Here is a 24,790-nt window from a genome sequence, read left to right as displayed (position 1 = left end):
CTTATTTTAAGGAAAAATGACTGGAAAAGTGTAAAGAAGTCAAAAACATAAAGTGTTTAAAACCATAATTAGCCATTGTTTTTTTTTGTTTTTTTTTTACAATGTTCACATCAGAGCAAAAATCTGCTTTTAAAGTTAAAAGAAATAAAAAATTTGACTGATATGCAAAAATTGTGATAATTTTTTTGTCTATATATTGCCCAGCCCTATTTGGCAATACATATTTAACTAGGCGCCTTTCTATGGAAGTCTATTTGCTGATTAAGCTTTGGTAACATGGGAAAGATAGTTCACCTAAAAATGTTCACCTTTCTTATGATTTACTCATCTTCAAGCCATCCAAGGTGTATATGACTTTCTTCTTTCAGGACAATACAATCGGAGTTATATAAAAAAAAATGTCCTGGCTCTTCCGAGCTTTATAATGGCAGTGAATGGGTGTTGAGAAGTCCAAAAAAGTGTATCCATCCATCATAAAAAGTACTCCACACGGTTCCGTGGGTTAATAAAGGCCTTCTGAAGCCAATTTAATGCATTTCTGTAAGAAAAATATCCAAAATGTTGGAGGATTTCAATATTAACCAAGAGAAGACTAGTTTTCCTTTGCTGTAAACATACTTGTTTCAACAGTTAGCAAAGCTAGAGATTGTTTATAGTTTTAAATATAAATATTTTTCTTACACAAATGCATTGATTCACTTCAGAAGGCTTTTATTCATCTTCCAGAGCTGTGTGGAGCACTTTTTTATGATGGATCAATGCAGTTTATTGGGCTTCAAATTCTCAACACCAACACTGCCATTATAAAGCTCGGAAGAGTCAGGACATTTTTTAATATAACTCAGATTGTATTTGTCTGAAAGAAGAAAGTCATATACATCCAGGATGGCTTGAGAGTGAGTAAACCATGGACCAATTTTCTTTTTTGGGTGGTCTCTTTAAGACAAACACAATAGTGAGAGATTACCTCTACAGTTACCTTAATTTATATTTTAAACTCTGAGGTAAAAACAGGCGTAAATTAGTTTCTGAGTGAAGATACTGTGTCTTTACCTGTCCTGTGCGGTTCACTGTAATGGGGCGGCTGGTGCCCCTGAGCAGTGGAAGTGGACGTTAAGCCACTTGCTATCACGGCGGTGCCACACGCGTGTCTCCTCCGATTGGCAGCTGCGTGGGCGGCCCTGGGTATCGATGTACTGCGTCAGCCGGATATACGCAATGCAGGCGGCATCCTCCCCAATGAGATGAACATGAGGATTGAGGATAGTGGTGTGCACAGGCTTGTTGTTCTTACTCAACACTGAAAAAGACAAACACATGAATTGCATGTGAATACAGATACGGTCAAAAGACGTGACTTACATGAACATTTATGGAAGGTAAAACAAATACACTCATAGTTTGACATGACTCACAGTGCTCAAAGTAGAACTTGTGGAAGTCCATGCCTTCAACCAGGTTCCCCAGAGCTTCAGGCTCAAAAGAGGTCAGACCAGGGTCACAGATTCTTCTGTGGTACACAATAACACAATAACAGTGTTTATATAAGAAAAGATAATGTGACCCTGGACCACAAAACCAGTCATAAGGATACATTTTCTGAAAATGAGATTTAGACATCATCTGAAACCTCAATAAATAAGCTTTCCATTGACGTATGGTTCATTAGGACAATTTTTGGCCGAGATGCAACTATTTAAAAATCTGGAATCTGAGATTGCAGATCAAAATATTGAGAAAATCACCTTTAAAGTTGTCTAAATGAAGTTCTAAGCAATGCATATTACTAATAAAAAATTAAGTTTAGATATATTTACAGTAGGAGATTTACTAAATATCTTCATGGAACATGATCTTTACTTGATATCCTAATGATTTTTGGCATATAAGACTCATTTTGACCCATACAATGTATTTTTTCTGAAGCATGTTTACGTGGGCTGTACTTACGTATACGCTTCAAAGTCTCCATTGTTGACAGCCTCGATCAACTGCTCCGTGATCTTTATAATCTCCTGCTTACGAGCTACTCGGACAGGACGTGTGAAAGATGAGGGATGATAGAGAGAGAGGAAATGAAATGATAAAAAAAAAAAAGAAAAGGAAATTTAATAAGCGTAACATATACACTGCTTAGAGTGCAGATACCTGTGAGAATGTCATATCAAGGCCTACTGACACTGACAAGAGTAAAAGTGACAAAAAACAGCACAAACAATACATAATGAAAATTCAATTCATGTCAGTCTGTAAAACAAAACGTATGCCTGAATAAAAATAAAATGTGCTGAAGATGCTATTTCTGGTCTTATTGGTTGGTTTTGAAGCGTTCACACCATGCCATTTACTGTAATCACTAGATTACAAATAAGACTTTTTACTCCAAGCACATTTTTTTTCTCCACAGAGAAAACTTAAATATGTAACTGAAAAGTGTGTGAATTTTCTCACACTGCATGATGGGGTCATTATAAATGCATTTCTGCTTTTTAATTTGAACGCTATGGTCAAAGTTTGAGCTCAATGTGAATAGGCCTTTATAAAATGTGTGTGTAAATATGCCTTTGCATTAACGCATTCTCTGTTACAAAATCAACTCAACAAGTCACAACCTTGACTAACACAATATCAACTGCCCACTGTGACATCAGATATGATGTCACGACTTAATTCAATCAGTATGAGGAATTTGATTTCCTGTTGACATCGTGTGTGTGTGTGCCCTGGTCTACCCCACACACTTACACTGAGCTGCGGACCCACTCGCCGTGATACTGCCGACCCCATGGGCTGAGGGGCCAGAATGAGTACGCTCTAACTCTGGACATGAGGCATGTTCTGAACTGTTCCATGCCAAGCGTTTAACGTCATGCACGGGGACGGCTGCAACACACAACGCAGCACACGCAACACAGGTGATGATGCATGCAGAAAGACAGAGGAACGCATGAACACACGGAGTATGAAGTACAACATCAGAGGCCAAAATGAAAATTCTGTCATTAATTACTCACCCTCAGGTTGTTTCAAACCCGACCTTCGAACGAAGGTCTTCGTTCTTCGTTTCGATCTTCGGAACACAAATTAAGATATTCTTTATAAAATCTGAGAGCTTTCTGACATGGATTTCATCAAAAATATCTAAATTTGTGTTCTGAAGATGAACAAAGCGTGAGTAATTAATGACAGAATTGTAATTTTTTGAGTGAATTAAACGTTTAATTGTTCATACGGGTTCAGAACAACCCATGGATGAGTAAATGAAAGAACTTACATTTTTAGGTAAAGGATTATTTTAATGCCTTATATAAAAACAAACAGCTCAACAATAAATTTAAACAATAATTGCTGTACTTCATAAACTATGTACATAAGAGATTAATTAAAAAGGATGGAAATGATTAAGAACTGATTAAAATGGAAATCTGATGTTCAAAACAATTCAAGATGAAGAAAGAATGAATTTATTAGAATGTTTGAAGTAGAGAACAGGTGGAAGTCTGGAAGATGGAGGAAATGGTTAAAGACAGATGCTGACAGATGTTAAATGAATGAAGAACAGGTGTGGATGAGGTCCTATATGAGGTGTTGCAGCTGCAGTGTTTTCTGGCTCGGACACAGAATCAAGTCGACTTTTTTCCCTTATTGTTATTTATGTTATTTTATTCATTATTTTTTGTTGTTATTTTATTCATTATTCATGACTATGGTAAGCCAATTACCAAAAGCCTCATTTGTGTGACTTCAATTTAAAAATAATGTAAGATTTTTCTGTCATTTTATGAACATCCCATTTGCTGGCATTAATTTGTATTATGCATTTACTGTATTTGTGTTATATCTACCAACATGCTTTCTAAATTTTAGATTTCTTCAACTGGGGTTTTAAAATCACCAAAACCATTATTTCAAAGTACCATTAAAAATGGGGGGGGGGGGGGGGGGGTTTAATTTTTTTTTAATGTTTTAATAAATCTCGTATGAGATACATTTTTTTAATGTAATTTATAGGGATGCACCGAAAATTTTCGAGTCCGAAAGACTTTTATCACCGAAACAACACGGCCGAAACAGTATGTTGACGCAAACAGAAACCGCAGCTTGCAAGTGCTTGTCTGAAAGCAACACGTCTGCGGTGTGGACGTATTTCAGTAGATCTGTGAGAAAGACCCACTTGTAAAAAAACTTGTAATGCCGAAATTTCAAGAGGGGGTGTGTCTGCAGTCGTGCGTGCAGCCAGTGATGAGAACAGAAATCGCGCAGACAGATGTAGCTTTCCGTGAGTGAAAAACAATGGCTTTACGTTGGTGTTACGTCGCAATAATTTAAAGATATGTCTTTTCTATATACTGTATTTTTATAAATATTTATGTTTTAAACCGTGGAGGTGAGCCAATGGATATCACACAAGCAACGTGAAAACTGCACAATATGTTAAAGTGAAAGTAAAAACTGACAGTGCTTTCAGCATCTGACATGCATTCTCTCAGAGACAATGAGAGACGATTATACTTCATATGCTGATATTAATTTAGTCCCCTACTATTGTGTAAGGGTTGTTTTTTGAAAGACTTAAAGCTGTTAATTTGATGAAACTTCAAAAGGCTATCCATTGAATAAATATCATTTGCTGCACTGCTTGGTGTACCATTCTGCAAGTGCCTCCTGCTGGAAGAGAAACACATATAGTTGTAAATGTGAACTGATGGATCCACAAGACAATGTTATAAAAATTTAAACTATTTAAACAAAGGCAGTAAAATATATGTATATGTTATTTAAGTAATATAATACTTGATTGATAATAATTGTTTAAATTAATATAACTGATTTATTCTTTGAAACTTTAATATTAATTTATGCGATTGCAATGCCTTGATTTTAGTAAAATTAGTACACAGTCATAGCCATAAATGCAATGGTACTAATAATTGGCACAATTCTTTCGGTGTTTCGGTTTTCGGCCAAGAATTTTCATTTCGGTGCATCCCTAGTCATTTATTATAAATCTAATATTCATGCAAACATTTCTTCATGTTGACAATAGTTGTGCTACTTAATATTTTTGTGCTGATATTTTTCAGGATTCTTTGATGAATATAAAGTAAAAAAAAAAAAAAAACGGCAGTTATTTGAAATAGACATCTTTTGTAACAATGTACAATTCTTTACTTCACTTTTGATCAATTTAATGCTCCTTTATTAAGTATTAATGTTTTAAAAAAAATTAACAAAAATATACTCTACCAGTCAAAAGTTTTTGAACAGTAACATTTTTAAGAAGCCTCTTCTGCTCACCAAACCTGCATTTATTTGATCCAAAGAACAGCAAAAATGGTAAACTGATTAAATTATGTTTAAATATTTAAAATAACTGTTCTATTTGAATATATTTGAAAATGTAATTTATTCCTGTGATTAAAGCTAAATTAAGCTATTATTTAATTAATTGAAAGATCCAAAGATCAGCATTTATCTGAAACAAAAAGCTTTTGTAACATTATACACAATACCATTCAAAAGCTTGGAGTGAGTATTTTTTGTATTTTATTTATTTATTTTTTTGGAAAAGAAATTATAGAAATGAATACTTTTATTTAGCAAGGATGCTTTAAATTGATCAAAAGTGACGATAACGACAATTATGATGTTGGAAAAGATTTCTATTTCAGATAAATGCTGTTCTTCTGAACATTCTATTAATTAAAGAAACCTAAAAAAATTATACTCAGCTGTTTTCAACATAATAATAATAAAAAATTTGTTTTAAAGCAGCAAATCAGAATATTAGAATGATTTCTGAAGAATCGTGTGACTGGAGTAATGATGCTAAAATTCAGCTTTGAAATCACAGGAATAAATAATATTTTAAAATTTTTAAATAGAAAACAGTTATTTTGAATGGTAAAAATATTTCAAATTTTACTGCTTTTGCTGTACTTCAGATCCATTAAATGCAGGTGAGCAGAAGAGACTTCTTTAAAAAAAAAAACTTTACAAATCTTACTGTTTGAAATCTTTTGACTGGTAGTATATTAAACCCAGTTGCATAAATCCAATCTCCGCTTTTCCTTAAGGTCAGCAACACATCAGCGATTATGTGTGTATTGTCAACCAATGAGAATTTAATTCACAAATATGTAGCTTAGATGTGAGATACTGAAATGTGTATGTGCAAACAGGCATATTATTTACAACTTCTGGGGAGGAGAATGTAGGAAAAAATAAGGAGTAGAACATCTAAAAGGTCAATCTAGTTACTAAAGGGCCATTTTACAACAAAACATCTGTAAATAGCATGCATCGGGGTTGAATACATTTGTGAGCAGAAAAGGGGATCAACAACTGTGACATACAGTACTGTTCTACACAGAAAGCAAGTGACCCATATGATAGTACGCTAAAGGGCAAAAAGGCTGGAGTTGTGAGGGGGGATAAACAGGTCTCGACTTGAAGGTTTGAGGAGGGATTGAAGGTGCCCAGGTGGTACGAGAGGATCTTGACTTACTGGCAGGAGAGCCCTGTGGCGAAGCCACCAGAGCGGGCAGCTCTTCCCCGGCACTGCACTGACTCATCACGGCACTGTCACTGCTCGCTCCCTGCGTACTCTCGGCTGGCACAGCCCCAAAACCACACGCCACCAGGAGGAAAAACACACACATCTCTCATGTCCTTCACCAGCCGAAACACACTAACAAACACCACACCAATGCTGGCACTTCATCACGACTAAATAGCGTAACGGTCACGAAGACGCTGGATGGGATGCTCAATAAAAGAAGCACTGTGTTTATGGGAACGGGGGTACAGGTGATGATCCTGGATTTTCCAGTCCAGTTATGAGTGATGGTGTGACGCAGGTCTGTATCTATGGGTGTGGTGAAGCCGAGTCGTGTTTGTTGTGCTTGGACAACAGCGCGCTCGAAGATTGTTTCTCCAGGCTCCGCGCCAATTTCCTGTCCTCATCACCTAACCTCAGACGTGACGGAGCTAATGATAAGGCTCTTTAAGCCGCTATTGTCCGTCCAGGCTCCGAGTGAATAAGGAGAGGAAATGAATTCGAGCCTGGCCCTTTTCGTGACAGAAAACTGGATTGGCGAGAGTCCCTCGGGAAAAACAGTCGGGTTCACAACATGCTGATGAATTTACAAGACACGGCACATCAACAAACATCTAAATAAGTGGGGTGAATAACACAGGACACACACAAACACGCACAAAATCTACAAGGAAACTTACTGAGACACCAACAGCTTTAAGACAGATGTGTGTGTATACAGTATATATATATGCATATATTAAACCAATGACAAATTGTGTGAGTGATCTGACATAGAGATGCTTACTAAAAAGCCTATTTAGATGGGAGTAGTTTTCCCTCAGGATGTCAGTTTGAATTGATCATGTCTATTTTTCCTCACACACATACAGTTGTTTAGAATCTGCAAAATGTTATTTTACCAAAATAAGAGGGATTATACAAAATGCATCTTGTTGTTTATTTAGTACTGTCTTGAATAAGACATTTCACATAAAACATGTTTACATATGCCGCTTTTCCACTATCGGGCCGAACCGTTCTCAATGCGTAACCGTTCTGTTCCGTGCCGATTCGGGCCAGTCGGCACGGATACGGTTTGATTTTCCACTGCGGTGCAGATAACGGAACTATTTGGAATGTAAATACAAATGCGTCAGTCGTTGCCTTGGTAATGCAAGAGTAGGCAGCCCCGCTTCTACTGTTATTGTCCTTTTGGACGCGATATGTATGTTTGAGTTTTTTTATTTTTTCCCGGCACTGTTTTGAACTTTTCTTAATGCCCTTCTCTGCAAGACACTGCGCTAAAAGTAAAAAAAAACTTTTTCGTTTCTCTTTGCAGCCTCCAGCTGTTGTTGAATTTTTCTTTCTGCCCAAATATCAATATTAGAGCAAATGTTTCATCCACAGACCAAAGTGTCTCAGCCATTTGTATTTATATTTACCGTATCTGTTTACTGCGCACCCGCTTAGCCATAGAGAAACTGGTAGCCAGGCAACAGAGTGGCGACGCCATGCAAACGCATTTTATCAGCCCGGTTCAGCACGGTTGTCTAACCGTGCCGAGAATTCCGGGCCGAGAACGGTTTGTAATCGTTCCGTGCCGTACCAGGCTCAGGTGGAAACACAACTGGAACTGTACCCAACCGTTCTAAGAACGGTTCGGCCCGATAGTGGAAAAGCGGCTATATAGTCCACAAGAGAAAATAATAGTTGAATTTATTAAAATGACCCTGTTCAAAAGTTTACATACACTTGATTCTTGAATGATCCTATTAAACTGCCCGCTGGTCTTCAGAAAAATCCTTCAGGTACCACAAATTATTTGGTTTTCTTGCATTTTTGTGTATTCGAACCCTTTCCGAAAATGACTGCATGACTTTGAGATCCATCTTTTCACAACAAAGACAATTGAGAGAAAATATGCAAATATTACAGAAGGTTCAAATGCTTATTGATTCTCAGGAAGAAAATACGATGCATTAAGAGCCAGGGGGTGAAAACTTTTTTAAATTTGATGTTTAGGGTAATTTCAACTTATTTTGTCTCCTGGGAAACATCTAACTATCTTCTGTAGCCCCTGAAAGGCAGTGCTAATTGAAAATTTTTTATATTTAGGCAAAATACGAAAAATGTACACATCTCCATTCTGTTCAAAAGTTTTCACCCCTGGCTCCTAATGCATTATTTTTCCTTCTGGAGTATCAGTGAGCATTTGAACCTTCTGTAATTGATGCATACGAGTGCCTCAGTTCTCCTCGGTGTGAAAAGATGGACATTGCTAGAAAGTGTTCAAATATACAAAAATGCTGAAAAATCTAATAATTTGTGGAACCTGAAGATTTTTTCTGAAGAACAGCAGGCTGTTCAGGACAAACAAGATACTCATGAACAATTACCATTAAACAAAAAAACACAACTGTGGATCATTCAGGTAATAACAAAGTATTAAGAATCAAGTGTATGTAAACTTTTGAACGTGGTCATTTTTACAAATTTAACTATTATTTTCTCTTGTGGACTACATGTAAACATCTTTTATGTGACATATCTTATTCAGGTCAGTACTAAATAAACAATAACATGCATTTTGTATGATCCTTTTATTTTAGTAAAATAATTAGCATTTTGCAGATTCTGAAAGGTGTAAACTTTTGACCTCAACTGTATCGCTTTCTTGAAATGCTAAGAAATCTAATTCCACCCAAATAGAAACTTTTGAGAGTCTGCCTTCATTTACTTTGTTGAATACTGGCTAAAACTCTCTGGTGCACCTTCACTATGAACCTTTGCTAACTCTAAGCTAGCAATTTAGCTGTAAACATAAAGGGTTGTGCTATCATGCATGTTAAATGTGTACAGCACAATCCATCTAACCCCGTCTCAATGCCCTCTACTGTAATTCCCCTCCTGTCTGTCCAGCCTTCAAATCACAAGCCTCAGGTGTCACTGCAGCCTCATGTTTTATATTTCAAACAGATACTGACTGACGTGACATGTACTTTGTTTAATCAAAGGCTTTTTGGTGTGTTTTCGGTGTTGCACTTTGTTCAGACAGGAGAGGAATTATTCTTTTGACACAAGCACTGGGAGCTGCAACGCCACAGTGCTGGAGGCATGCAGAGAAGAGGAGAGAAGATCTGTGTACCTTTCCTACCTTTCATATCCTCTTCCTCATTGGTGTTACAGCTCTCTGTGGAGCCCTGAGGAAAGAAATGGAGACAGACAAAGAACATACAAGACAAACAAAACATGAGACGTGAAGGGAAAGTAATGAATAGCATTAGGTTATGGTCTCCAAAATATGTCCAGAATTAGAAACTGCAAGATTCAACATGTTTTTAATTCTGAGAAAATTTTTGATAATCATAAGGTAAACATTAATTTTTCAAAACCAGTAACACTTTACAATAAGGTGTCATTTTGTTAACATTAGTTCATGTATTAACTAACATGAATAAACAATGAACAATACATTTATTACACTATTCTTTGTCAATGTTAGTTGTTCATGTTAGTTCACAGTGCATTAACTAATGTTAACAAACAACTTGTAATTTTAATAATGCTTTAGTAAATGCTGATATTAGCATTAACTAAGATGAATAATTGCTGCAGAAACACATTCTTAACATGTTAACTAATGTAGCTATAAATAAATAATGTTAACTAATGAACCTCATTGTTAAGTGTTACCAATTAATTATTCTAATACATCTTAGTATTTTTTTCAACAGTGAAGCCTCACAAATATTTTGCAAGTTTTATAAAAGTTTTTATAAGTATATTATGTAATGTAAAAAATAACTAATTCTAAAATAAAAATGAATAAAAACTACATAGACATTTAAAAATTTCTAAAAATGACAAAAACAACAATTAACACAACTTTAACAAAAACTTAAATATAAACTAATTTAAAATATGAATGAAAATTATAATAGTATGTTAATGTGGCTAAAAAATACTGATTATTAAATAGGTCCACAAATCTTGTGTGTTACTAAAACAGAAACTAAGAAAATGGTTCACAAGTGCAATTTGTGCATCGTTCCTCCATCTCTATTGCAAATGCTCTTGAAAAACGTACCTTGGGGCCATCGACCGGGTTGTGCACAACTGTAGTTTGTGGCTCCTGTAAAATTTAACAAGATTTCACATCATGATTAAAGCAGTAAGACTCATCCACAACAATCTGGTTAAACACAACATCCTCCAGGAACAAACACGCACACTTTTAAAGCCGCTGTCTTGGCCAAGACACAAACTGAGGATTTTGAAATCAAATAAAGAAACAACGATCTTAATGTGAACACAATGAACACAAGGTTGGGGTTCACAATGAGCTTGAAGACCATTCACAACTCACTACAAAAAAACGTGTACACTTAAATAAATAAATAATAAATGGCATGCGTCACAAAAATTTAAAGATGCAGTTTCACAAATTCAACTGAAGTTCTTTTGAAGCCACAGACATATTATACATATATATAAATATACACACATATAGTCAAGCCCAAAAATAATTCATAACCCTGGCAAATTCTGACTTAAAGTTACTTTTATTCAACCAGCAAGTTTTTTTTTTTGACCGGAAATGACACAGACTTCTCCCAAAAGATATTAAGACGATGTACAAGAGGCATCATTGTGGAAAAATATATTTCTCAGCTTTTATTTACATTTGAACAAAAAGTGGCATGTCCAAAATTATTCATACTGTCACAGTCTATGGGAAAATCCAAAGTTCTATACCATTCCAAATAGCCCAAGCTGTTCTAAAGCATCCTAATTACCCTGATTTATTGGGAACAGCTGTTTTAATCAACTCAACAGGTTAAAAACAGAAGCTCTCTACTGTTGGCTTGTGGACAGTCATGGCTACGAAAAAGGAGCTCACTGAGGACCTGCGGCTGCGCATTGTGGCTGCTCACAAGCCTTTGATTGTTGTAAAATCCAATAAAGGCTTTTCTATTGATTATTGAGAAGGGTATGAATACTTTTGGACATGCCACTTTTGGTTCAGATGTAAATAAAAGATGAGTAATCATTTTTTCCACAATGATGCCTCTTGTACATCGTCTTCTTATCTTCTGGGAGACGTCTGTGTCATTTCTAAAAAAAAAAAAAAAAAAAAATGCTGGTTGAATAAAAGTAACTTTAAACCAGAATATGCCAGGGGCATGAATATTTTCGGGCTTTATATATATATATATATATATATATATATATATATATATATATATATATATATATAAAATCCACCATGAAGTCAAGCAATTTCTGGATATGCATTATAATTTTTGTCAGATTAACTTCCAGTTATTTTCTCAAATGTTATGACCCAACTGAACCCTCAAAAATGTAAACTACACATATTTTGCCTTGTATGTGTCTGATAGCCCAGTGGTTGCAAGCTGTCCATCAGCACTGTGGAGGCATTTTGAGGCCTCAAGAGGGGTCGGGGGTTAACTTGTGCTCTTAATGGATTGTTTTGGAGGTCCCAGGATGCTCTTTGCTCAGCTATTTGGGCAGTCGAGCAAACAAGGCCCATCTAAAGTGTCAATCCACTTCCCTTTTCTTAAACCTCCAGGGGACACTGCTAGTTTCCAACAAGGCCAAACGGCTGACAGCTTTCTGCGTGGGACACTGCATCTTTACTGTGACTGGTTTATGCACTCCGACACAAATTAACTTGTTATTTGCTTCAAAATCTTGTCTTATTGGTTAGTTTTAAGCACCATGTATGCACAGTTAATTGTTAAATGTCACAAACAGTCTCGTTCAATGACTATATTTTGTTTGTACTCGTAAAAGCGGTGTGAATACGACTACAAAGGCAAACTAAGGACAAGAAGAGTGCAGAAGGACATAAACCAGCAGCTCACAGGCAAGAACAAATCATTCCTAATGACAGGTTTATAAAACACCACAATTATGTGTACCAGATGTGCTTCGAAAGGACATGAGCGCCCCCAAAAAACACATAATGGGATAAACAAGTAGTGACATCTAGTGCGCAGCAAACTACAGGTTTGAGCTATTTTTAGTACATGCAAAATGATTTCAAACACTTCTGACATGCGCCAAACACTACTGCAAACACTTGATCATGTACTATGGGAAATGGTCAGATGAGTAGATGGGTTACAAAGAGTGTTGATTGTAGATGAAGTACCATCGGTGTGGAAGAGGTTGTGTTGCTTTCTTTCATGGCGTTCACTACAGCGCTCACTACACTGTTTTTAGTGTTGTTTGTCTGGGGCTGAAATAGAGAGGACAGATACAACTTCCTTTTCAGAGAGAAAACAATACTGGGGACATGATTGGAGCTGATTGTCCTATGCCAGTCATGGTAGTTAGAAATCACATAACACATGAATAGCATACGCCAGGAAGATGACTCTATATAGTTGTCCATCATTCAGACAGAAGACAAGGTGTCAAAATCATTATAATACATCTTATAACTAGATCTGTTCAGGAAACACATGCGTTGTACTACTACTGCTACTACTTTGTAAAATATCCTCAGAGCAGAAGACTTATGTAACAAAGCACAAAGTACTGCCTAAGCATAGCAATATATTCTTTTTAACAAGTGGTGTTTAATTTAAAACCCATTATTGGAAAGCTCTGGTTGAGATGGGAAGCTCATATGGCTGTTGGAAAGATTTAACATCTTAATCTCCAGAACAAAGTAGGTATATGAGAAACATCTGTGGGCTTACCTTGACTCCATCTGCCTTTTTGTTGAGTAAACTTTTGCATGCTGTTGGGAACAGAGAAAGAGCAAATTACTACATACTGCGGGAGTGACAAAACTGACAGAGTGCTCACATCTGCACACATTTCAAATAAATCCCAATATAAAACAATTAACAAACTGCTGGCTTGCATTCAGTCATTCATTAGCATACAGGGTTTGGGGGGTAATGCTGACTAGCATTATTTTTCACCACAGGAGAGATTTCTCACAGATCTATATATATCAGTTTAATCCAAAGACATATAAAGCTTTGTGAGATGAAGGTAAAAAGTATCTTATAAATGAACAATGTGCTGCAAAATAATAAATAAATAAATAAATAAATGGGGACATATTTTAAAGGGGTCATATCTTGAATCAAATTTTCCTCGATCTTTAAAAAAAAACAATAATAGTAATAAAAATAATTTTCAATATTAATAGTAATAAAAAAATGTTTCTGAGCAGCAAATCAGCATATTGCAAGGATTACTGAAGGATCGTGTGACTTAAATATGGAAGCCTGTTTTTGCCACTAAATAAAAAAAGGTAACTGAATTCTGACTTTATTTTCTTCCCTTTTACAGACTATTTTTCTCAACAGTGAGAGAAATATACTTGCAATTCTGAGAAATGAAGTCAGATTTGCGTGATATAAACTCGCAAATATTACTTTTTTCTCATAATTAGTCAGAGTGAGAATTACGAGACATAAATTCACAATTCTAGGAAATAAACTTGCAATTCTGAGAAAAAAAACCCTCACAATTCTGAGAATCTCAAGATTATATCTTGCAATTGAAATTTTTTCTCAGAATTTTCTTTTAGACTTAACACGCAACTCTGAATTCTGAGAACATAGCTGTCTTTTTCCCCTCAAAATTGGACTTTATAACTTACAATTGTGATTTTTTTATCTCACAATTCTGAGAAAAAAAGTCATAATTGCAAGAAAAATTCAGAAATGTGAAAAAGTCATAATTGTGAGATTCAAACTTACATTTGCGAGAAAAAAGTCATAATTGCAAAAAAAAGTCATAATTGTGTGATATAAACTCGCAACTGCGAGAAAAAAAGTCAGAATTGCAAGAAAAAAGACAGCATTGTGTGATATAAACTGGCAATTGCCAGAAAAGTCAGAATTGTAAGAAAAAAGACAGCATTGTGTGATATAAACTGGCAATTGCAAGAAAAAAACCTCAGAATTATGAGGAAAAAAGTCAGAATTGCAAGATACAAACTTGCATTTGCGAGAAATGTCAGAATTGTGAGAAAAAGACAGAATTGTGAGATTTAAACTCACATTTGCGGAAAAAAAAAACCTAGAATTGCGAGATATAAACTAGCAATTAGGGATGCTCATATTGACCGTTTAACCGTTAACCGACCGTAAGAATTTTAACCGATTATTACTATCAGTTAAACGGTTTAAAAGGGGTTTTTTATATAGTTTTTTTTTTTTTTAAGTTTGGCTGTACAGGCATTTTTCGCTGAGCAAACACCTGCTTCACACCTTCACTTAGTTAACTGATGTATATGCAACTCAGTGGCAAGTGGCGATATTGGTTTATCAGACAGTGAAACCGTGAGTTAATGTATTCAAATTCTGAATGGATTATAGAAAGTGCGTAATAGGCGCGCCCGTTACTATCACTGGAAAGCTGTCACTCATTCTGTTCATCGCAATCCCACAAAGTTAATAAAAAGTAATAAAATAACCTTTACACTGCACAATTAATCTCTTATTTACATCATGTCATCACTTTCTTTGTTTTAATGAGAGAGTTCGCGAACGTGTAGAATTCAGAAGAACTGAAACCGGCACTTTGTGTGGTGAGTGGATTGTAATTTAGCCGCCTCCGATTGGCCACAGCGATCATCAAATGTCTGGGATTGGCTATTGCTGAACGCTGTAAAAACACGCGTCTCCACACCATATGACAGTGGATGAGAACTCCCGGACCGCAAATTGAAAGGTTTTTTGTAATGGCGTTTTGTCGCGGATCTAACAGTTAACAGACAGCGTTCCAGTCTATCCGTACAGCATGTCGACATGTTAAAAACTAGGTACACTGAGGTATAGGCTGGCCCTATACATGTTTATGTCCGACGGGAAGAACAAGACCGGTACTGTTCTTCAAAACGCATAGAAGGATTCAGTGTGTTTTAGTTTTGTCTTAATTAGATATTTATTAAATTTATATATATTTAGTGTAGGCCTATTTATTTTATTCTTTTTTATGTATTTATGTTTTCTCTGTTCTCAGAAGCGCAGCTGATGCGTGATAATTTGAGTAACGTATATGTGAATGCAGTTTTTGTTGTTGCTCTGTAAGCTGCTGTTTGCACGTTGAAATAAAAGATTTGCTTGTATTTATGTATCACAGATACTCGTGCATTCTATTTTTAAACTAATTTATTATTCTAATTTTATCAGTTAACGGTTAATGTTCGAATAACGAGCAGCGGTTGTCGGTCAGGAAAATTAACCGAAATGAGCATCCCTACTAGCAATTGCGAGAAAAAAAGTCATAATTGCGAAATACAAACTGACATTTGCCCCAAGAAGTCAGAATTGCAAGAAAAGTGAGGTTTTTTTTTTTCATAATTTTTTCATAATTTCATTTTTTCATAATTCTGAGGAAAAAAAGTAAGAACTGTGAGAGGAAAAAAGTCGCAATAACCTATTTTTGATTTTCTTCAGTGGTGCAAACAGGCTTCCATACACAAAAGACTGGAGTAATGGAGCATTAAATCACAGGAATAAATACCATGCAAAAATAATTCAAATATAAAACCGTTATTTTAAACCCTAATAATATTTCACAATATTACTGTTTTTACTATCATTTTTTAAATAAATCCACCCTTGTTGAGCATAAAAGACATTTTTAAAAAATCTTACTTTTACCTCACCTTACTCCACCTCAAACTTTTTAACAGTGTATAACAATAAGCAGTTGCAGTAAAGCATTGTTTCTCATTTCACATTTGAGGGGGTGTTTCTTAAAGCAACAGCAAAAAAAAAAAAAAAAAAAAACTACTTAATTTTAATGATGAGAGTGTGGGTGGAGAATTATGAAGTTATCAAAATTACCTAAATTATGATAGTTTTGGTGTCAGAAAGAAAGAAAGAAAGCTTTACCATCATTATAAGGTATCTCCAGTGGAGAAAAAAGATAAAAATGCATGATATAACCCCTTTAAAATGAACTAATTGCACAGTCTTGGAATAAATAGCCCATTTTATTCCATTTTTCACCAATCTGAGAGCAGATAAAGAGAATGAATTTATTCTCCATTTGCGGCTGCAGATGTAATGAGGGAAAATCATGCCTAATGTATGCAATTGATTTTTCCTTTAACTGCAACTGTTATTTCCCAGAGGGCATGTTTGAGAGGTCTTGAGTCCGTGTAAGGGAAATGGCCCCCGATACACTTCAAAATCCCTCAGAGAACAATCAAATAACTTGTGCAAGGCCTATAAAACAAGAAAAAAAACTAAAAACTCAGGTTTCACGGGTATTCCTATTAAGCGTCTTACCTTCCATAAACAAATGGGGAGAAGATGGCAAGGTTAAGAAGAAAACAAAAACCATTTAGTAGCATAGAGGACAAGCTGTACGATGGCAGGCATTGTTTGCATTGCAGGCCTGCTTTCATGCTTCACTATTTATGAGGTGAGAGGTGCTGGTGGTGGATGCAATTCACCATACGGTCAGCCATGCAGTGCCAACGGGATTAAACCACAAGTCCCATAATGCAGTGCACTGATGAAGGAGTCATAAAGCTAGACCTCAACTCATTACCATTCCACTGCCTCTCACATATCTAACTATGTCTCAAAGGATTTACAGACTGTGACTGGGAAAGCTGAGCCAGCAGTCTTCCGTTATACTGCGCAATAATCGGATGGATATGGGACCCCAGGATCGCCACACTGCAGTCATACTACTATTAATGCTGAGAGGAAATAAATTATAGAGGGAGGAAGAAATCATTTTCAAACAAAGTGCAAAACAATGCAATAACCTTCTTTGATTGAAAGATTACATAATCATATTTTGCAAAAATGCTTAGAAAGTTCATGTGGTATCCTATTGCAGTTTAAATAACAGGGGTGAACAGATCAATCATTTTTTTTATATTATTCAATCTCGACTAAATTTCAAATGTTATGAAATACTGAATCAATAAATACAAAATAACTGAAAGCCAGGATCAAATATTCACAGCCCTATTAAATAATGCTTCAGGCTTCACAAGGTGAAAAGGTCTTTAAGACAGCATATCGAGCTAGTAAAATCCATTACGACAGCCATTAAAAGATTCAATACACCTTTAAATCAGACGTGTGCAAGCAACAAATTACATATTAGAGATTTACAGGCAACATAGCCGACATTCTAACATGCCTTATCTTCATAACCTATTGGTCAGTATATCTTATCTTGGTCATACAATGAAAGCTCTTAAACAAGGAATGAAGAAACATTGATGAAATGTCATTACTGGTTATTGGTTAACATCTTACATCAATTGGAGGACTGGATTTAACAATAATAGAATACAAAGAGTTATAAACACTTACAGTACTAGTTGAAGCCAAGAACTGGTGGAGAGCATTGATTGGACGGCTCAAAAGAACATTGAAGGAATATTCCAGGTTAAATACAACTTTAAACTCTATGACTTGTCCTTCAGTTAGAAATGAGAATGTCTAGAGTAATACCCTTCCAGTGGGATTTTCTGTGGTAACTGAAGCCACATATGCATTCCATACAGCAAAAAAAAAAAAAAAAAAAAAAAAATTGTAGTTCAATTTTGTAGGGCTGGGTATCAACACAAATTTAACAATTCGATTTGATTCCGATTTTAATTCAATATCAATTATTTTGGATTTATATCAGGTACAGTACATGGCAAATTGGAAAATTCTGTAAAATATACATGCGAGTCAGTTTGTATTACATTACTATAATATTGAAGGTTAAAATGAACTGATTTGTATACAAAACGCTTAAATTACACTCAATGAAGTTTTTATAATAATGTTACAATTACATAATATATTTCTACTCTAATTCGTCTTTTGAATATAACCATTTAAATGGTGGCTGTCATAAAAACTTGACAGATTTATTTAAACATAAATTAAATATTGAAGAGCTGTAAAAATAAGAAATGTTATATGTAAGGAATAATTGACGACAAGCCGTTGAATACACCTAGGGTGTGCATTAATTTCGTAGAATTCAACAGACCGAAGTCAATTATTCCGCTTTTACTACGGTTACCACACCTCAAGACAACGGTCAGAGGATATATTTCAAGACATTTGTCCAGCTTTTGTTCTTCAAATGCTATTGTGAGTAAAATATAATTTCTTACGCAGCTCATCTAACAGCTTCGTTGCTAATTCCAAAACGTCATTTTAGACCTATTAATGACACTTGAGCTGTTAATAGCAAACTAATGCAGTTAATAATGAAGTTTAGACAGACCAACAGACAGGCAGACAGACAGAAAGAGATTAAGCTCGTGAATTACCTCTCTCAAGTCTTTACGCCTCTCAAAAGTGATTGGCATCATCGTCTCTACCAATACCCTTAAATTCATTTTCTTCGAGAACACGCTGTTGTTATCTAACTTGTGAGAAATGTCATGTAGTTTTTAAGTTGTTAATCGTCATAACAGTGCAACAACATTAACGTGTGTGCAAACTGTATGTGTGTGCGTCTCTAAGGGAGAGAGAGTGGAAAAAACAGTATGTGCTTTCCGTACATAATAAAACGTAATATTGTGGCAAAAACATAATAATCTGTCGTTTTTATCCTATTGTTTACTGTATTTATTTGTTTGGCCAGTGTTGTTGTGGGCTTTGGTTATTTTGCTGTTTTATGCTGTAAGGACCTTTGAAATAACTGAAATAGTGTGGCGAAGTGATAAAGACATGTAACGCGGTCAAGTGCTGCCTGGAACTACGTTCGCCGTGCGTTTACCTGAAAATAATGCACACCATTAGAACGTTCGTCAGCCAATCAGATTCAAGCGGTCAACTGGCCCATAGTATAAGGTGCATATATTTTGCGAAATGCACCTCTTTACAGTTAATTTTTCTGAGTAGCATTTTTCAATCACTCAATCAGCATTTCAATCGTGCAAAGATTATATAACAATATAATTAATATAACGGCTTGTAAATAATGTCACATAACGTCACATTTACCTCAGAAAAAACATTTTATGGCCATTCACTCAGAAAACTAATGGCCATCGAATATGTTTTTTTCTGAGGTAAATGTGACATTATTTACAAGCCGTTATATTGATTATATCGTTATATAATCTTTGCACGATTGAAACGCTGATTGAGTGATTGAAAAATGCTACTCAGAAAAATTAACTGTAAAGAGGTGCATTTCGCAAAATATATGCACCTTATACTATGGGCCAGTTGACTGGTTGAATCTGATTGGCTGACGAACGTGCATGATTGAAACGCTGATTAAGTGATTATATGAGATTTCACTTTTACCATACTTTCAGATGTTCATTTATGTTTATTATTAAGCTTAAAGTGGTGTTAAACAGGAGGAGATGATCAGATTCACATGCGATTCGCACTTCTGCTTCTCTTGAACTGAGGCGCTACAGCATTTAGTCACTTCACATTAAACAGTGCCAAAATGGAATCTATTGTTTTAATATTGTAAAATAGACATAATTTGATATCTGAGACTTCAAAAGTAATGAAGCACAAAGCTTATTGCGATTTATTGGACAGGAGGTGTGCTACAATGTTTAGTTCATTAAATGAAAACAGGCTAGAGTAATCGATTCTTGGGATTTAAAAATCAATATGAGAATAGATTAGAATCAAGAAATCAATATTTTTTACCCAGCCCTACAGTTTTGTGAAAGAACATCAAATACCTTTGGCAATTTTGTTGAAACACTAAGTCAAAAGTGCAATTTCCCAGCAGGCTGCCTACTTTGAAGAGCTCTTGACAGGTATGTTAGTGCTCCTATACCATGTATACTATAAATACTGAAGAAACAGTAAGAGAAGACTCTAACCTATAGCTAACAACCAAAACAATGGAAAAAAGTACATTTTAGCAGTTTCAACAAGACAGCAAAGAGCTCTTGTTTGGTTTCCATAATCCTGGAGGATCTCAACAGATGCTGCAATTTTTCTTAATTGTTCTCTTTTGACCATTACGTACATCTGAAGTATTCTCACCACACTGACAGCTGCTCAGACACAGCTTGTTGAAAATGGCAGCTGGCTGACATTTACTGAAACAGACAGACAGCTGTCCCAGACTTTGGGACAAATCAATTTGATCAGACAACATAACTGGAACCAGAGATCTCCTCTCCACTTTCTCCTGACTCAGAGACACTGTCAACAGTGTTGTCCGTCTGCCCTCCAGAGGGCCTCCTTCCCCGCAGACCATTTGGCGCTCAGCGGAAACTTGCGCCGGCTACATCGGGTCTGACGACTGGCAGCAAGCCAACCCCGCTCCTGCCCGTCCGTGTAGTTAAGCCCCTGCGCTCTGGGCGAGGGGAGGAGGAAGAGTTGAAAGGAGAGTGGTAGGGCAATGGTGGCTTGGCTAGGCTGCACAAGTCTGCTTTAGTTGACGACACAGGATCTAAAAACCTCCATCCCCTCCAAACCTCTTAATTCTGTCTGAGGTGGAGAGCACAGAGGTGTGCTGAGCACAGACACGTGACCGGGGTCCTATATCTGCAGCTAAAGCAGACTTCACTTAAATGCTATTTAACCCAATAGCACAAAACACCAGTAAGCTGATCAGCAGGGAAGGAGGGAGCCAAAAAGGGCTGAAGCAATTTAACAGAGAGGGACAGAGTGAGAGAGAGAGGAAAAAAAAAATAGAAAGTCTAATCAAAGGAGGAGCAGCGACATTTGCATTTTTTACTCCATGCAGACGATAATGCATGCCGGCCGATGGTGGGTTTCGTGGTGGCGATCGTTGACATGAATGCAGGGCTACTTTATTGATTGAATTGTTTTGCCTAGAGCTGCTGTGTGTAAATTGAACTGGGGACAGTTGCGAGATGAAACGAGGCATTGTTTGTTCACGCATATAAAAAGAGCCAATCTATGTCGACGGATAAATAAATAGGCCTTTTGAAAGCGGAACAAAAGCAATAATACTTCAAATGTCGCTATAAGAGTCATTCTCAAGATATGGCAACCAACACCGATCAGTCAAGAAAAAGAATTCAAATAATGAAGAATTCCTATTTAAAACTAAATCATTCTATAAAAATACTACTTTTTTTTTTTTTTAAAACAACACCAGTCAAATGTTTTTGAACAGTGAAGTCTCTTCTGCTCACAAAGCCTGCATTTATTTAATCCAAAGTACAACAAAAACAGTAAAATTATTGTGAAATATTTTTACTGTTTAAAATAACTGTTTTCTATTTGAATATGTTTTAAAATGTTATTTATTCCTGTGATTTCAAAGCTGAATTTTTAGCATCATTACTTTTTAGTCACACTCTCCTTCAAAAATCATTCTAATATTCTGATTTGCTGCTCAAAAAACACTTATAATTATGTAAAAAAAAATTCTGATGAATATAAAGTTCAGAAGAACAGCATTTATCTGAAAAAGAAATCTTTTGTAACATTATGAATGTCTTTATCATCACTTTTGATCAATTTAAAGCATCCTTGCTAAATAAATGTTTGGAAAAATTCTGTAATTAAAAAAAAAAAAGATAAATGCTGATCTTTGGATCTTTCTATTCATCAAAAAAATCCTAAAGAAATGTACTCAACTGTTTTAAATATTGCTAATAATAATAAATGTTTCTTGAACATCAAATCAGCATATTAGAATGATTTCTGAAGGATCATGTGACGCTGAAGACTGAAGTAATGCTGAAAATGTAGCTTTGGTCACTGGAAAAATTACATTCGAAAATACATTCAAATAGGAAACAGTTATTTTAAACATTTTACTGTTTTTGCTGTACTTTGGATCAAATAAATGCAGGCTTGGTGAGTAGAAGAGAATTCTTTAAAAAACATTAAAATCTTACTGTTCAAAAACTTTTGACTGGTAGTGTATATATAAATGGTGAATTGGCCACCAAATTGAGCAGTTAATTTAAAAGTTAAACTTCTAAATGAACTAATATTTTACAAGTTTGACTTCAGGTGGATTACAGTATTTACATAATACATTATATAATAAAGAATATAATATAATATAATATGAAACATTTTTTATAAAACTTTTTGAGAATTACGCATAACTGTCCTGTAGTATCCTTTCATTGATTATCCCCATATTAGACGACTGAACCTGCTCTAATACTTCTTACAACTTTTAGGGTTAAAAGCTAGCTAGATGAATGTTAAAGTTACATGGTCATGTAAAAGCGAAGCAATATAAAAACATGGCTGAAAAAAAATCATGCTGTTCCATAAACTCGTACACAACGCTCAAATGCATGACGTGTATGTGTGAGATGGAAATTCAGCAGGCCACTATTCTTTTAAATGTGAGAACTTCTCCAAGACTATACAGCAGACGCCGTTCATGAGAGTGAAGGCCAAATAATTTATGCAAGTGATGGCAAGAGAGGCAGGCTTCTCATTGGCTGCATGCTGACTGGGTAGAGCAGAGGGAGAGAGGGCGGGGGTTTGGAGGCATTGTGGAGGGGGCTCGCTGGTCCCCCTGGTGGCGAGGTGAGGAGATGCACTCTCACATACCTTCCTGTGCGAGCGCGGCAGTGCTTGTGGTGGGAGCAGCAGGGCTGGTATGCTGCCGGCCCACTATTGGACAGAGAGGCGTTGAGTTGGGAGAAGGTATGGAACTGTTTACAAACCCTCTACTGAACAAATTACCTTTGTTTATTAAGGAATCAAGGTCTAGAATAAAAACGACTGAAAAGCTGAAGCTCTCAAACCTGCAGAGTCACCTGCACAAACCGTAAACATCTGCTGTTCTGATATTAAACTGAAAAGGAAGTTACTGATATTCCTTTACTTTTATCCTCAAGCCTCAGAGAGAACCTTAACAGCTCGAAGAATTCAAGATTTGAAGCAGAGAAATGCGAAACTTTATACTCCTGTAATCCAAAGCTCTAGATCCCAAGCGAATTTTCCCTCCATTTAATTACTGAGCCAGCTGTTCGACATCTTTTTTACAGTGAAAACTGGAGCAAGACTTCAAGAGGTGAGCAAAGTTCATCCATGACTTCGCACTTTCCTACCCGATCCCAGGAGAATGAGGGAACTCACCTGAGAAGTTTCTAGAAACCAGCATAGTGGTGAGAATGGCTCCCTGAACAAAGACAGAGAAAAATAGAGTGTTTAGTCCATGGCAACAGGACTTTCAGCACTAATTACCCAAGGGAAGAAGACTGAAGTTAGTCTAAGGGCCCTTCAAACTCATGCCTTACCTTCAGTTTTCGGCGGGCGTTGAACTTGCGCAAGCACTCCACGGTCTCTTGGCGATGCATCATGGATGCCACTGTGGACCGTTGCTGAAACGAGCAAACGCAAGACAGAGAAAAATATTGCACATCAGCATTATCAAGGTATTCGAACCAATTAAAGGAATAGCTCATCCAAAAATGAACTTTTTTTCATTATTTACTTCTCCTCTGTGGTCCCGTATGACTTTTATTCTTGCATGGAACACAAAACTGGATGTCTTAATAATATACTTGTCGCTTTTTATCATTAAATGAGCTTTAAAAACTTTTGACAAACTCCAAGTTTGCTGAAGTCATACAATACTCTTATATGAGAAGAAAAATCTGAAGGAGATATTTAAGTAATTGATTAATAATTACTGAATTGAGTTCTCAAGAACAAGATCAAGTCAGATTCGTGAATTAATCAAACAGTGTGTTTAAAAGATTTGACTCAAATGTATGATTCACTCACAAATCAGGTAGTGCTATTCTCTACGAATCAGAAAATAGAGCATAAGTCATATGGATCACATTTATAGGCCTGGTTTCACAGACAGAGCTTAGCCTACGACAGGATTAAGCCATAGTTCAATTAGGACATTTAAGTAACTTTTATAAACGTGCCGTAGGAAAAAACATAACTGGTGTGCATCTTGAGACAAAACAAAGGCACTGATATATTTTAAGATCAGTCAGTGCAAGTTTCATTTGAAACTAGGACTAGGCTTAAGCCTTGTCTGTAAAACCGGGGGATGGTGTCTTTTAGGGCTGTACGATAATAGTTAGGGCTGTTATGATTCCTCAATTCAATTTGAGTACTTGCTTTTAAAAAAATACTCAATTACATTTTGCCTGTGTCGAGTAACTGGCAGAATACAGGAAGTGTATCCATGAAGTGCATTATTAGGCTGTTTTACCAGGCTGCATTATTCATTAAAAAAAATCATTGTTTTTTGAAGAAAAAAGTACAGTTGAGTTCAAAAGTTTACATGCACCCTGCTAAATGGTAATTATTTTACCAAAATAAGAGGAAT

The 24,790-nt window shown here is 35.9% G+C and overlaps 1 protein-coding gene across 15 annotated transcripts in view; it reads right to left on the bottom strand.

Moving 5' to 3' along the window:
* camk2g1 (calcium/calmodulin-dependent protein kinase (CaM kinase) II gamma 1) overlaps positions 1-24,790 on the bottom strand; it is a 106,584-nt gene that overhangs the window by 3,533 nt on the left and 78,261 nt on the right. The window contains exons 11-22 of one of the 15 annotated variants that reach the window (XM_073827791.1): positions 23,739-23,822; positions 23,578-23,620; positions 23,047-23,109; positions 13,273-13,313; positions 12,720-12,806; positions 10,629-10,673; positions 9,687-9,741; positions 6,509-6,613; positions 2,746-2,883; positions 1,951-2,026; positions 1,416-1,510; positions 1,054-1,300 (exon numbers count right to left, since the gene is read on the bottom strand). In XM_073827791.1, coding sequence (XP_073683892.1) covers positions 1,068-1,300; positions 1,416-1,510; positions 1,951-2,026; positions 2,746-2,883; positions 6,509-6,613; positions 9,687-9,741; positions 10,629-10,673; positions 12,720-12,806; positions 13,273-13,313; positions 23,047-23,109; positions 23,578-23,620; positions 23,739-23,822 — 1,065 coding nt within the window. In that variant the 3' untranslated portion in view covers positions 1,054-1,067. The remainder of the gene's footprint in view (positions 1-1,053; positions 1,301-1,415; positions 1,511-1,950; positions 2,027-2,745; positions 2,884-6,508; positions 6,614-9,686; positions 9,742-10,628; positions 10,674-12,719; positions 12,807-13,272; positions 13,314-23,046; positions 23,110-23,577; positions 23,621-23,738; positions 23,823-24,790) is intronic. The other 14 variants (XM_073827792.1, XM_073827794.1, XM_073827796.1 and 11 more) reach the window with 14 other exon arrangements.

The sequence above is a fragment of the Garra rufa genome, chromosome 22 (genome assembly GCF_049309525.1).
Source record: "Garra rufa chromosome 22, GarRuf1.0, whole genome shotgun sequence".
NCBI classification, from domain to species: domain Eukaryota; kingdom Metazoa; phylum Chordata; class Actinopteri; order Cypriniformes; family Cyprinidae; genus Garra; species Garra rufa.
This window is presented reverse-complemented; position numbering and strand designations above follow the sequence as displayed.